The following is a 14170-nucleotide window of genomic DNA, read 5'->3' on the forward strand; positions in this document are numbered from 1 at the left end:
GCAGGAGTGAAATCAGGAAGGCCCCTTACTGAATGAGGGAGGCAACCCAGTGACAGAGGATGTGGAAAAAGCTAATGTACTCAATGCTTTTTTTGCCTCTTTCTTCACGAACAAGGTCAGCTCCCAGACTACTGCACTGGGCAGCACAGCATGGGGAGAAGGTGACCAGCCCTCTGTGGAGGAAGAAGTGATTCGGGACTATTTAGAAAAGCTGGATGTTCACAAGTCCATGGGGCCGGATGCGTTGCATCCGAGAGTGCTAAAGGAGTTGGCGGATGTGATTGCAGAGCCATTGGCCATTATCTTTGAAAACTCATTGCGATCGGGGGAGGTCCCGGATGACTGGAAAAAGGCTAATGTAGTGCCAATCTTTAAAAAAGGGAAGAAGGAGGATCCTGGGAACTACAGACCAGTCAGCCTCACCTCAGTCCCTGGAAAAATCATGGAGCAGGTCCTCAAGGAATCAATTCTGAAGCACTTAGAGGAGAGGAAAGTGATCAGAAACAGTCAGCATGGATTCACCAAGGGCAAGTCATGCCTGACGAATCTAATTGCCTTCTATGATGAGATAACTGTCTCTGTGGATGAAGGAAAAGCTGTGGACGTGTTGTTCCTTGACTTTAGCAAAGCTTTTGACACAGTCTCCCACAGTATTCTTGCCAGCAAGTTAAAGAAGTATGGGCTGGATGAATGGCCTATAAGGTGGTAGAAAGCTGGCTAGATTGTCGGGCTCAACGGGTAGTGATCAATGGCTCCATGTTGGCAGCCGGTATCAAGCCGGTAGTGATCAATGGCTCTAGTTGGCAGCCGGTATCAAGTGGAGTGCCCCAAGGGTCGGTCCCGGGGCCGGTTTTGTTCAATATCTTCATAAATGATCTGGAGGATGGTGTGGATTGCACTCTCAGCAAGTTTGCAGATGACACTAAACTGGGAGGAGAGGTAAATACGCTGGAGGGGAGGGATAGGATACAGAAGGACCTAGACAAATTGGAGGATTGGACCAAAAGAAATCTGATGAGGTTCAACAAGGACAAGTGCAGAGCCCTGCACTTAGGACGGAAGAATCCAATGCACCACTACAGATTAGGGATTGAATGGCTCGGCAGCAGTTCTGCAGAAAAGGACCTAGGGGTTACAGTGGACGAGAAGCTGGATATGAGTCAACAGTGTGCCCTTGTTGCCAAGAAGGCCAATGGCATTTTGGGATGTATAAGTAGGGGCATTGCCAGCAGATCGAGGGACGTGATCGTTCTCCTCTATTCAACACTGGTGAGGCCTCATCTGGAGTACTGTGTCCAGTTTTAGGCCCCAAACTACAAGAAGGATGTGGAAAAATTGGAAAGAGTCCAGCGGAGGCAACAAAAATGATTAGGGGACTGGAACACATGACTTATGAGGAGAGGCTGAGGGAACTGGGGATGTTTAGTCTACGGAAGAGAAGAATGAGGTGGGATTTGATAGCTGCTTTCAACTACCTGAAAGGGGGTTCCAAAGAGGATGGATCTAGGCTGTTCTCAGTGGTAGCAGATGACAGAACAAGGAGTAATGGTCTCAAGTTGCAGTGGGGGAGATTTAGGTTGGATATTAGGAAAAACTTTTTCACTAGGAGGGTGGTGAAACACTGGAATGTGTTACCTAGGGAGGTGGTGGAATCTCCTTCCTTAGATGTTTTTAAGATCAGGTTTGACAAAGCCCTGGCTGGGATGATTTAGTTGGAGATTGGTCCTACTTTGAGCAGGGGGTTGGACTAGATGACCTCCTGAGGTTCCGTCCAACCCTGATATTCTATGATTCTTTGATTGGTCATATTCAGGAATTGTTCCTGAGTCATCAAATCACACATTCCTTCAAAGCTAGTTACACCCCTTCCTTTGACCCATTTATCTAACAGATCCTTCATCTGGTTTACATAAGGGCTCTAAATTTTACTCTGTAAGTTTCAGGTGTAACTTGAAATTGCTTTAAAACCAAATCCTTAAATTTACCATAGTCAGAAGCCTCCTCTTATTGAATATGTCCAGAGCTCTTCCAGTCAATTTTGCGACCAATGTGGTCATCTTGTGAGGTGATGGAGTGTGCACAGTCTTTCAAAGGTGAGAAAATATTCAGCAATATCACTGGTTTCATCCTACTGTGGACATAGTCGCTCCCATTTGTGGATTGTTGGGGAAGGATTGTTAGGGTTATTCGGTATATTCTGCTGAGCCTTTGCCTTCTCCGTCTCCAGTGCATGCTTCCTCTCTTTTTCTTTTTCCTCCATGTCTCTCCTGTGGGCAGCCTCCATTTCTTTTTCTTTTGCCTCCATCTCCAACTGTCAGAGTTCTACCCGTCTTTCATGTTCCTTTTGTTTTTCCTCAGCCTCAAATCTGGCTAATTCCAGATTCTGTTGAACAGTGCAGACTGTCATCCTAACCTCTCTGTTTTTAACTAACTTTACACCCGAGAGTTAGAAAAAAAACAAAAAAAACCCTGGCTTGTAAAATTTTGCTGTGCTGAAACCTGATACCCCCTTTCCTGGGGAAGACTTGATAAGAATCCTCACCAATTGGTACAGGTGAACACAGACCCAAACCCTTGGATCTTAAGAGCAATGAAAAATCAATCAGGTTCTTAAAAGAAGAATTTTAATGAAAGAAAAGGTAAAAGAATCACCTCTGTAAAATCAGGATGGTAAATACCTTACAGGGTAAACAGATTCAAACCACAGAGAATCCTTCTAGCCAAAGCCTTAAGTTACAAAAAGACACAAAAACAGGAATATCCATTCCATTCAGCACAACTTATTTTATCAGCCATTTAAACAAAAGGAAATCTAATGCCTGTCTAGCTAGATTACTTACTAATTTAACAGGAGTTGTAAGGCTGCATTCCTGATCTGTTCCTGGCAAAAGCATCACACACAGACAGACAAACCCTTTGTTCCCCCCACCCCCTCTCCAGATTTGAAAGTATCTTGTCCCTTCATTGGTCATTTTGGGTCAGGTGCCAGTGAGGTTATCTTAGCTTCTTAACCCCTTACAGCTGAAAGGGTTTTGCCTCTGGCCAGGAGGGATTTTATAGTACTGTATACAGAAAGTTGGTTACCCTTCCCTTTATATTTATGACATCCCCCAACAAGGATTTTGCTCTGGCAAGGCAACCTCTTTGGCACCAACACCATGGAGCATGTGGGCACCACATAAAATCAATAGCATTTAATAGCAGAGGAAACAGAAATGGTGCCAAGAGGGATGGGCCACTCAGGTGCAGGCTGAATTCATTGCCAAGAGCCACAAATGGATGTAAAGGAAGCTGCTGCAGATGCCCAAGCTGGGCTCTGAAGGGGGAGGAATCCTGGGACCCTGCTGGCGAATTCAGCCCAGTGGCTGCAGAATACACACCTGCTGCCCAGAGCTACTGGCACCCAGGCACATCCCTTCCCCTGTACTGCCCCTGGGCCCACCCCTGGCTGCACAGATGGTCTGGGATAGGTGAAAAGACTGGAGCTCATGCCAAGCCCCAGTGATGGCATCTGAGAGCGTTTGTGCTCCTGGGCAGGGACAATGGCCAGTCTCTGCTCCCTGGCTGCAGGGTTGGGGAATCCAGACCCGCGCAGTGGGAGCAGTCTGAGTAAGCGAGCCAAGCGAGTGTGACTGCCAGAAAGCAGTGTGCTAGTTTGTGGGTGAGCTGGAGACAGCCCCCTGATAACAGCAGTGATATTAATATGACACTTAGGGCTGCTGGCTTGTCGTGGGCAATGCTGCAAAGAATGGATGAGTCACGGCCAATGTGGGTAAAACCAGGATTTGTGACTCAGTGGGGAGGGGGGTTTGCAAAACGCTCAGTGCTGATTTAGCTGTTACCACTCAGGAAAGAGATCTTGGAGTCATTGTGGAGAGTTCTCTGAAAACATCCGCTCAATGTGCAGCGGCTGTCAAAAAAGCCAACAGAATGTTGGGAATCATCAAGAAAGGGAGAGATAATAAGACAGAAAATATCAGAATGCTGCTATATTAATCCATGGTTCGCCCACACCTTGAATACCGCATACAGATCCGCTCGCCCCATCTCAAAAAATATACATTAGAATTGGAAAAGGTTCAGAGAAGGGCAACAAAAATGATTAGGGGGATGGAACCATTTCTTTATGAGGAGAGATTAAAAAGACAGGGACTTTTCAGCTTGGAAAAGAGACAACTAAAATGGGATAAATTCTTGACTGGTGTGTAGTGAAAGTGAATAAAGAAATGTTATTTACTCCTTCACATAACACAAGAACCAGGGGTCACCCAATGAAATTAATAGGCAGTAGGTTTAAAACAAACAAAGGAAGTATTTCTTCACAGTCAACCTGTGGAACTCTTTGCCAGAGGATGTTGTGCAGGCCAAGACTATAACAGGTTTAAAAAAGAACTAGGTAAGTTCCTGGAGGGTTGGTCCATCAATGGCTATTAGTCAGGATGGGTAGGGATGCAAGCCCATGCTCTGAGTGTCCTTGGCCTCTGTTCGTCACAACCTGGGAGTGGACAATACTCGATTGCCTGTTCTGTTCATTCCCTCTGAAGGACCTGGCGTTGGCCACTGTTGGAAGACAGGAGACTGGGCTAGATGGCCCATTGGTCTGACCCACTATGGCCACTCTTATGTTGTTCTTAACTTTCCTGTGTGGGTGGCTCAGTAGGGGGTGTCATGGATCCATAGGTCTGGTGCTCTTGAACGGCTCTAGAACAGACCCTTGATGGGCTCTAGAACAGTGTGTCAGCCCCTTAGGCTCACACCCTTTCACTATGGGAAGTTCCTTGGCCTCACCGCCTCCTGGGACCAAACTTCAGAGCCCTCAGCACTCCCATGTCACACAGAAATCTCTCTTTAGCGACAGGTTTCAGAGCGAGTCCACCAGAGTTGGATAGCTGAAGGAGCCATGCACCCCCAACTTCCTGACTGTGGAGTGACTCTCAGTCAGCGGTGTAGCAGGAGAAGGGTTTATTAGATGTCTGGAACACAGCGTAGAAAGTCCTTAGTTAACATGGAGAACAGAAAGTTACAGCCTGGTCCATCTGGGTCCGTCCAGAGCCCTCTGACACCCTCTTTAGTCCCAGTCCAGAAGCTTCAGTTCTCTCCTGCCTCCAGCAGCCCACACTTAGCAACCCGTCCCCAGCCCTTTGTTCTTCAGCTGGTCACATCCCACTGGCTTCCTAAGGAGGATGGGCCATGCATGGTCATTTGTTGCTAGGTGCCAAATCTCTGGGCAATTGGAGTGGCCATTGTCTTCTGGCACTCTCCATGGGCATGGGCCCCCAGGCATGCCTGTATCTCTGGGTCTCTGCAAAGAGCAAAGCAACCTTTTCCCCAGCCTAGTTAACCGTGCCCCGCATAGGGGAAATTGAGGCACACACACTATTCATCCAAAATATTATGAAAAATTCCCACTTCCTCATGGGGGGGCACTCTCCCCTCTGTGTTAGCACTGACCGCTGTGCCCCAGGACAGCGCTAAGGGGTGCTGTGCTGCAGGGAGTGGTGTGGGGCTCAGCAGGGGCGCTCTCCTCCCTGAGTCAGTGCTGAGCCCAGTGCCCCAGGATGGTCCCAGGGAGCCCTATGCTGATGGCAGCAGGAGGTGGCCCAGTGCAGGGTGCTGTTCCACCTCTGCCCCGAGGGGTGCTGTGCTGCGGGAGAGCTAGGGGAGGGGGAGACCTTTGTAGTCTGAGAACAATCCCTGTTTTAGGGCCATGATGATTTAGGCCAGGGATTCTCAAACCTTTTTTTTCTGGGCCTCCTTTGGAAAATATTTAAGGATGTGGCGACCCCCCCAGCCAAAAAAAAAGATAACAAATTTCTGTACATGCTCCTAGGAGCATACTCACGGTATTGCCACTCTTACTTCTCTGCTGCTGCTGGTGGCGGCCCTGCCTTTACAGCTGGGTGGCAGCTGCTGAACCCCCTCACCCCCTCAAGCTCCCCATCACCCTGACAATATTTTTTGTGATCTCATGACCCCCCTACAATTGCCTTTTTGACCCCCCCCCCCCCCCCCCAGTCTGCGGCTTGGCAGAGCCTTAGGCCCTGGGCAGAGCTGCCGAAGGCTCAGGGTGTGTGGCTGCTTGATCAGCTCTCGGTGGTGAGTATTTCGTAGCGAGGAGAAATGCAGCTGAGGAGGGATTCTCGTGAGAACTCTCTGTAACAGCTGGACTAGGCATGGGTGCAGGTTGGCACCAGGCTCGGGAGCAGCGACATTTGACAGGAGGTTAACGAGACTGGGGGCCAGACCCATGGCTGGTGCAAAGATTTCAGAGGAGCGTTGCTCATTTCCAGCTGCAGAGGAGCCAGCCCTATGGAACCTGCCCTGTCTCCTGCATGAGTTTGGGGGAGATGCCGGCTGTCTGCACTGAGCCGAGCCAGGCACATCAAAGGAACCTGAGCGGAAGGAACGAGAGGAGCTCAGAGCTTTCAGCACAGAGCTGGGATTGGGAGGCTAAGTGGGTCACAGGAGGGGAGATGAGAAATGCGCTCTCGGCACAAGGCAGAAAGGGGCATGGCTTTCACCACCCCACAGCACGCCTGCCTGGTGGGACAGCTCAGTGAGCCAGCCTGGCTGGGCACTGGGGGCCCCTCCTTGTCCTCTGCATGTCACTTCTGTTCTTAATGCATCTTGTTAACCAAACCTGAGGCTCCTGCCTGGGAATCTCACCGCACTCCCGAGAACCATTGCACCCATCTCAGGGGAGGCGGCAATGGAGGGACTGGGGTGGGGTGCTGGCTCAGACGGTCATGGACTCGGATGGCAGGACGTGGGGAGGGACCGGGACATGGGGAAAAGCTGAGGCCAAGGGTGTGATGGGGCCAGTGGGCAGTCATGGGCAAAGGGAGGAGACTGGTACATTTCCCGGCTCCATGGTCTGGAGGCTAAGGGAGGAAAGGTTCAGATGAGGCCCCCGATAGCCAGCAGCCACCCCGTTAACAGCCCCCAACACCCCGAGGAACAGGCCCAGGTCGCTGCACAGTGGCAGTCCCAAAGGGACAGAGGAGCCTGCAGAATCCCATGCCCCAGAGCTGACAGCCCTGGCCCCACAATCATGGGTGCTAGCACCAGGGGTGTTGGGGGGGGCTGCCGCACCTCCTGGCTTGAAGTGGTTTCCATCATGTTCAGGGCTTATAGTTTGGTTCAATGGTTCTCAGCACCCCCACTGTACACATTGTTCCAGCCCCCCTGCCCACGGCAAGCCCAGGGTCCAGGCTGCTTCCTGGCGGGAACCAGGGGGAGGCTCGGTGTCTGGCAGCAGTGGCCGGGCTGCACTGTTAGAAGTGGCCACCAGAGGGCAGGCCATTCCCACAGCTGCTACCTATGCCAGGAGCAGTGCAGCGCAGCGCTCAGGTGGGCCAGGTACAGGGTGGGGGCTGGTGCGGGGTGGGGGCTCTGTTTGGGGCTCCAACTCGAGGAGTGCAGCTGACTCTCTGGGCAGGGTAATCCACGGGAGCCACATGCCAGGGACACAGATGTCAGATTCTGCTGTGGGGACCCCAGGCAGAAGGTTCAGGTGACCAACTGGATGGGGTCTTCCTGACCCACATGGTGCTAATGGGACATGCTGGGTGCTGGCCTCTTCACCCCCATCTCCAGGGGCACCAGGGGCTCCTGCTTCAGCTGGTACAACAGCGTCTCCCTGCCCCTTCTGGAGTGGGCCCAGGGGGGTTGTGGCCAGCTTGGCAATCGCCTGCCACCTCTCTGCTCACAGGTGGGTCTGGCCAGAGCCAGGTCATACTGTTCTACCTGGGAGCATGGGTTTGAGATGGGGCATCCCCCACAGGGGCACGCTGGCCCATACTCTGTAGGGGACTCAGGGTGTTCTATGCCAGGACCCCAAGGTCTTTGTGCCCCCTTCCCCATGTGCCCCAGCCCTGCTCACTTTAACACATGCTGCTCTTTGTACGTGGGCCCTCAGCACATCCCTGCAGGCACAGATCTGTAAGAGTTTCTCCTCTGGGGCTACCCAAGAGCCTCGGCCTGCCCTAGGACCATGGCTCTCCTTCCCAAGCAAGGCTCACTCCCCACACTGCTGCCCCCACGGGCACAATATTGTGCAGGTCACCCCTCGTCAAGCAGTCCCCATTGGGCAGACACAGCCACCCAGACAGCCTTGCCTGCCATCTCCCATCTGGGATGGCCCTGATCCTGCTTCCCCACAGCACCTGAGCAGGGGTGTGACTGGCAGGGCTAGTCTGTCTCTGAGTCACAGGCCAAGTCACACAGCCGAGCTCCCAGGGGGAGAGGAGCAGGGATCCTTTCAGCAGGCCATTGGGGGCAGTGCCAAGCAGCTGGGCAGAGGCCTGGAAGTGTGGATGCTGGGTGCCTCTCGCACTTGCCTGAAGCTCAGCTCCCAGTGCCCAGGGGGCCTGTCCCAGACGGTCTGGTTCCAGGCCCTGGAGGGAAATTGCTGTCAGCTCTCCTGGTGCTGGAGTCGCCCCATCTGCTGCAGCGAGTGGGTCCCAGTGTAGCAACAGCCCTCAATCCCCCATCCTGCTCCCTGCAGCACAGCACACCCTAGTGCCACACTGGGGAATTGGGGTCAGCACTGGCTGCAAGGGAAGAGTGCCCCCTACTAAGCCCCCACCCCTCTCCCTACAGCACAGCGCCCCCTAGTGCCACGTGCATCTGATGGGGCCGACTTTTGCCCCCGACGCCCTGTCCTGCGTAGACCCTGGTGTGTGATGAGGCCCCACCTCCCGGCCCATGTGGGATTCCGAGCTCTGCCAACATCCTGCCAACAGTGCCAGGACCTGGACCTGCTCTGTTAAATGCAGATGCCCCCTGAGAATCCCACAGGGGGCCCCCAGTGCACGCCTGCTCAGCTCAGCGTCTCCGACAGTCCCATGCCAGTGGGGCAGAGCGGCAGTGGGTGCCCTCACCCAGGGAGCACCTTTCCAGGGCAGGCAGGGAGCAGAGACCCTTGCCATCCCGGGGCAGGGCAAAGGGCTCCCAGTCCCCGCTTTCTGCTTGCCCAGCCTGCTGCCCTCCAGCTGGCAGCGCTCAGTGGCACCCTGATGGGCTCCTGCGCCTTTAAATCCTCCAGCAGGTTGCGGGGCTGGTGACATCACTGAGTCCCCGGGCTGCGGGAGGGAGCTGAAAGCATCGTCGGGGAGGCAGCGATGGAGCAACCGAGCCGCAGCAGCCGGAGGCCGGGGCCGGGGCCGGGGCGGAGCAGAACCGCTGCCCCGCAGGCTGCGGCTGAGCCCTGCGGCGGCCCCCGCAAGGTGAGGCTCCGGCCGGCCCCGCGGGCAGCCCGGGCACACCTGAGCCAGGGAAAATGGAGCCTCCCCGCGAGAGCCGGGCAGCGCTGCCCCCCGGGGTGCCCCGAGTGCCGGGCCGGCTGCTCCCCACGTGCCCGGCCCCGGCTCTGACCGGCTGTGAGCTCTGGTGACCGGCTGCCCCTGCCCCTTGGGCAGCCTGGACCCCGGAGGGGCGAGTGATGCCAGGGGTCGGGGCTGGCAGAGCTGCCCGGACGGGGCACGGATCCGTTAGTCCGATGACCCCAGGCTGCCCCCCGGCCCACGTCCCTCGCCCAGCTGCGCGAGGGGCCTGGCCGCGGTCCCACGCACCTGTGGCCCGGGGGGAGCTGGTTCACGCTGGCAGCACCAGCCGACCTCTCGCCCACCTGGTGACAGAGTCGCTGCTTTTGGCAGGTGAGTCAAATAATGGCTGGTGGTTTCTCCCGCTCCGCCCCAGGCCGGGGAGCGCTGGAGGGCCTGGGCTGAGCTATTTTCATGGCAAGTGAGTGGAGGAGCGGAGCTCGGGGGAGGCGGGGGAGGTTGCGGGGGGCTGGGTCCCGGAGGGAGCTGGGCGCTGCTCTGTGCCCGGAGTAGAACCCAGGAGACCTGCCTGTGGCTTCCCAGCGGGACAGCTCTGCCCGGGGCAGGAAAGAGCCTGGTGAGGTGGAGGGGCGCGGGTCTGGCTGGCTCCGCTGTCCAGTGCCCCCCATCTCTGAGCCCCATGGGGGGATTTCATTGGTTTGCGCCAGACTCTGGCAGCTCTAGTAGCTTGGCCTGCTGTGTGTGCACCTGCCTTGGTGCCCCCAGCCATGCTTTGCCCCCTACCCCCCTGCGAGCACTGGCCGAGCTGACACCCAGCCCCTGTGTTACCCAAGAGCCAGTCAGCTGCTTCCTCTTCCCCTTCCTGCTAGCAACGGGGACGTTCCTGGGGCGAAAAGCAGCCCCTGCCTTTGCAGGGAGCCAAGCGGCCGAGGCGTCCCATGCCCGATGGTCCAGCAGCCCCAAAGCGGGGTCCCCGGTATGGGAAGGGTTAAGGGAACGGTGCAAATGTCAGCAAGTCTGAGCTGGGCTGGAGAGGGGAAATGAAGGGCATGGAGGGGCCATGTGAGCGCAGGGATCCATGGAGGGAGAACGGTGCCTAGCTCCCCAGGTGCCAGCGACTAGCTACCCACAGCCCAGCCCCCTGCCGGCAGGTGGGACGTCCCGTCTGCCCCACGGCAGGGAGAGCCAGCCAGGAACTGGGTCCCCAAGGCCAATGCTCTTCACACAAAGGGGCCTCACGTCGGACACCGAGGCCAAGCTGTTCCCAGGGGCTAGTGGCTCTGGTTGTCCCAGCACGAGGGGACCTGATCGTCCCTAAGAGCTGGGAGCCTGGCCCCCGTGGGCGGGGTGGCCGGAACTGCTAGTCCAAGTCCTGCTGGGGGACTGGTACTGTGGCCTGTTGTACCAGCAGGGGCAGAGGGCTCGGCCCCCCGATGCTCCCACCCCACAGCCAGTGCCCCGAGGCTGCTGACCTTGTGCTAAAGTGAACAGAGGCTAGAACCCAGGAGTTCGGGCTAGTCCTCTGCTCTAATGGCTAGTAGCAGAGGGGAGGCGGGTGCCTTGGTACAGGGGAGATGGGTGGGCAGCTCAGGCACAGCCCCTTGCCCACCGGTGCCAAGCGCTGCCAGAGAGGACAAGCCCCTGGGGGGGGGGGAGACCCCCAGCAGCAGGGCTCCAGGCTGTTAGCTGGGAAGGGAACACTCCCGAGGGAGGAGTAGGCTGGCTGGGCAGAGCAGCAGGAGCGAGGTGACCGCATGGCCGGGCTGTGTCATGCTGCTGGGCTGGCAGAGATGGGGGATGGGGGGGGGGCTTTGGCAGAGTGGGGTTTGTGCCAGGGGCTGCCGGCTTTGGGTGCAGCCAGGTCTCTCCATCCCCACTCCTTAATCCAGCCCGGCCCCAGGCCAGGCCAGCCAGAGGGTGTGTGTGTGTGGGGGAACGAGCTGGGGATCCCCCTGATGGGGGGTGTCCCTTCACTCAGCTGGCTCCTGGACTCGCGTGACCCCCATTCTCCCTGGCATGCCTCGCACTGGCACTGCTGGCCACGCCTTGCCCCCATGCAGCAGGGCAGCGGCACCATTCTCCAGCATCTCCTGCCCTAGACGGGTGTTCCCAGCATGCATAGCTCCAACCGACCAGCCTGGCGCCCCAGCTGGACACTCTGAGCATGGCAGTGAGTGGCATGTGGCGGGGCAGCAAGAAGCTCCTGGGTGTGACTACCCTGATGCCAATGGCATCTCTCCTGACCCCCGGGGGGTGCACGCGAGTGGGCAGCCGGGCCCTCTGTTTTTCTGGGCTCTGATGAATCTGCTGCCCCATGCTGTGTAGCAGGCCCTGCACCTGCCAGCCTCTATGCCCCCAGGATCTCACTGGTAACTCGCTGGAGTGGGCAGGGCACCGGCCTGCCAGGCGCTCTCTCCTCTCTCCTCCCCGTGTGCTGAGCTTGCTGATCAGATTGGAGCAGCCAGAGAGGGGACCCGCTGCTCCCTCCTGGGTGCCAGGCCCAGCCCTGCAGAGGCAGGACTCCGGGCACTCGCTTGGCACCATGCACTGCAGAAACTGTGCCACTGTGCAGCCCTGTGTGCGCCCTGGCCTCAGGGCTTTGACCCCTAGGAGCTGCGATGTGCTTGCCAGCTGCCGTCCTCTGCACCCCAGAGTTAGCCCTCTCAGAGTGCTGAGCCCAGGGGACAGGCAGGAGACGGGGGGGGGGCTGTTGCGGCCATAGCCCCTCATGCAGACTTGGGAAGGCAGCAGGAGCTCTGAGGAAGGTCCCTGACTTCCCTTCCCCAGGGTGGAGACAGGCTGCTGTGAACCCCAGGCCCTGAGAGCCCCGAGCACACGACATGGCTCCGGGCAGGGGCACGCTTTGCTGGTGTGCTAATGTGCATGTGGCAGATCTGGAGCCACCCTCCCCACCCCCACGTGCTCCAGAGATACCCCTGGAGCTTTCTTGCGGGTACGTGCCTGCTTGCCTGGTGTCCCAGCGCAGCCCCGGTGAGCCTGGGGAGGACAGGCAGAGGACAAACCTGGTGCAGAGACCTCTGGCCCGCACAAGGGCCTTTGGCCTCCATGTGACTGTCAGGGGGAGCCTCTAGCTCCAGTGGATGGGCCCTGGCCCTCCTAGGCTACTGCAGGCTTGGCCTGAAACAGGGCAGACACTCGCCTCTTGAAAGCAAAGGTATGGCCTGCAAAGGATCCAGGTCCCAGCATGCACTGCTGCATCTTGGTCCCACACCAAAATGGAGTCTGGCCCGCTGGGGCCTATGGGCTGCACTTTCATAGGCAGTGGGCCCATGAGTGCTGGGCACAGGATGGGTGGGTAAAGTGCACGTCTCGGGGTGGGGGCATCTCCGGAAGCTGGGCGCCCCTGGGAGGAGCTCATCTCAGGATACGGGGGCATCCCTGGAAGGGGGGGTATCTCTGGAAGGGGGTGTCCCTGGAAGGAGATAATCTCGGGGTGTCCCTGGAAGGGTGGCGTCCCCAGCATGAGTGCGTCTCGGGGTGCAGGGATGGGCGAGGGCCAGCATCCAGGCCAGGGGACGCGAACGTGGCAGGGGCTCATGCGCACCCTATCTGTTCTCTCTCTCTCAGATGGAGCCGGCTCACCGTGGGAACAAGGACCAGGGACCGGCCTCGGCCATGGGGGCCCCGTCTCTATCGCCGAGGGGCTCCATCACCGCCACCTCCCCGGGACTGTTTGCTCCCCTCATGGCCCCGTTCGGGGCGGAGGGCTCAGTTCGGTTCCAGCCGGAGGGCTCCAGTGGGCCCATCTCAGCAGCGTACCCCGGGGGGAACCTCCCCCTAGGGCACAGCGGCTCCAGGCCCGACACCCTCTTTGACCCTTTCCATCCCATCTCCCCTCGCTCGCAGCCCGAGGGCTCCCAGCACGTGGGGCCGGAGGAGAGGTCCCCGGGCAGGCACAGCCAGTCCCTGGCGCTGGAGAGCAGCAGAGCCCAGCCCGACGGCTCAGGTGGGGCCCAGCTGTTCAGCTTGCTGTCCCCGGTGGAGTTTTGCCCGCTGTCCCCGGGCACTGGCAGCCCCTCCTCCCGCCCCAGCCCGGCGCCCGCTGGGAAGCTCAGCCAGTCGCCCAGCCGATCCACACACCCCGAACTCTGCCCCCTGGATCAAGGGCCCTCTGGGCAGATGCTCCCTGTGGAGCGGAAAGAGGCACTCCCCAAGGCAGAGTCCAGTGACTATATCTCCGGGGGCAGAACTAGCTCGTCCCCCAGACCCGTGAGCCTCCCCAAAGCCATCTCCAGCGAGTTCCTCTCCGGGGGAAGGATCGGCCCCTCCAAGTCCATGGCCCTGGCCAAGGTCGAGTCTGAGGAGTTCCCCTCCTACGGGAGGAGCAGCCCGTCCCTCGCCCTGCCTGGCTGCATGGACCCCCCCGAGGCTCCCGTGAGCCGGCTGGGCAAGGCCAAGGAGAACGGCGCGTTCTGGTGAGCGTGAGCTGCAGCGCTGGGGGAGGGGGGGATCAGTCTGATCCCTGGGGGGCTGGGAAGCCTATTTCAGGGCCAGGGCATGCTCAGAGCCCTGCTGCGGTCGGCTGGGCAGGGGGAGGAACCGGGAGAGGCTCTGGCTGAGTGCCAGCATGGAGGAGCAGAGTAATGCCCCGCTCCGGTGCTCTCTGCAGGTGGCCGCAGCATGCTCAGCAGAGTCAGGGCCAACTGCCCAGCTCAAAGGCCAGCCCAGAGTGGATGGGCAGAGCCCCTTCGGGAGCTGGAGCACATGGGGGCAGGTGGGGTGTGTGCCACCTGCCTGCCGACTGCTCCTAGTCCTGGCAGCGGCCGGGGATGTGATCCCCGTGCGGGGCTCAAAGGGCAGCGGGGTCAGTTGTGTAGCTGTCTGTCCATTCAGCTCCCTAGCTTGGGATCCGGGCCTAGCCTGCC

General features: G+C 58.1%; 1 protein-coding gene across 3 annotated transcripts in view; it reads left to right on the plus strand.

The window, feature by feature from the left end:
* Positions 1 to 9093: 9093 nt before the first annotated feature.
* Positions 9094 to 14170, plus strand: part of INPP5J (inositol polyphosphate-5-phosphatase J) — a 31018-nt gene continuing 25941 nt past the window's right edge. The window contains exons 1-2 of one of the 3 annotated variants that reach the window (XM_048822017.2): positions 9094 to 9227; positions 12873 to 13720. In XM_048822017.2, the coding sequence (XP_048677974.2) occupies positions 9123 to 9227; positions 12873 to 13720 (953 nt within the window). In that variant the 5' untranslated portion in view covers positions 9094 to 9122. The other 2 variants (XM_048822015.2, XM_048822016.2) reach the window with 2 other exon arrangements.

Source organism: Caretta caretta, chromosome 15 (assembly GCF_965140235.1).
Source record: "Caretta caretta isolate rCarCar2 chromosome 15, rCarCar1.hap1, whole genome shotgun sequence".
NCBI lineage: Eukaryota > Metazoa > Chordata > Testudines > Cheloniidae > Caretta > Caretta caretta.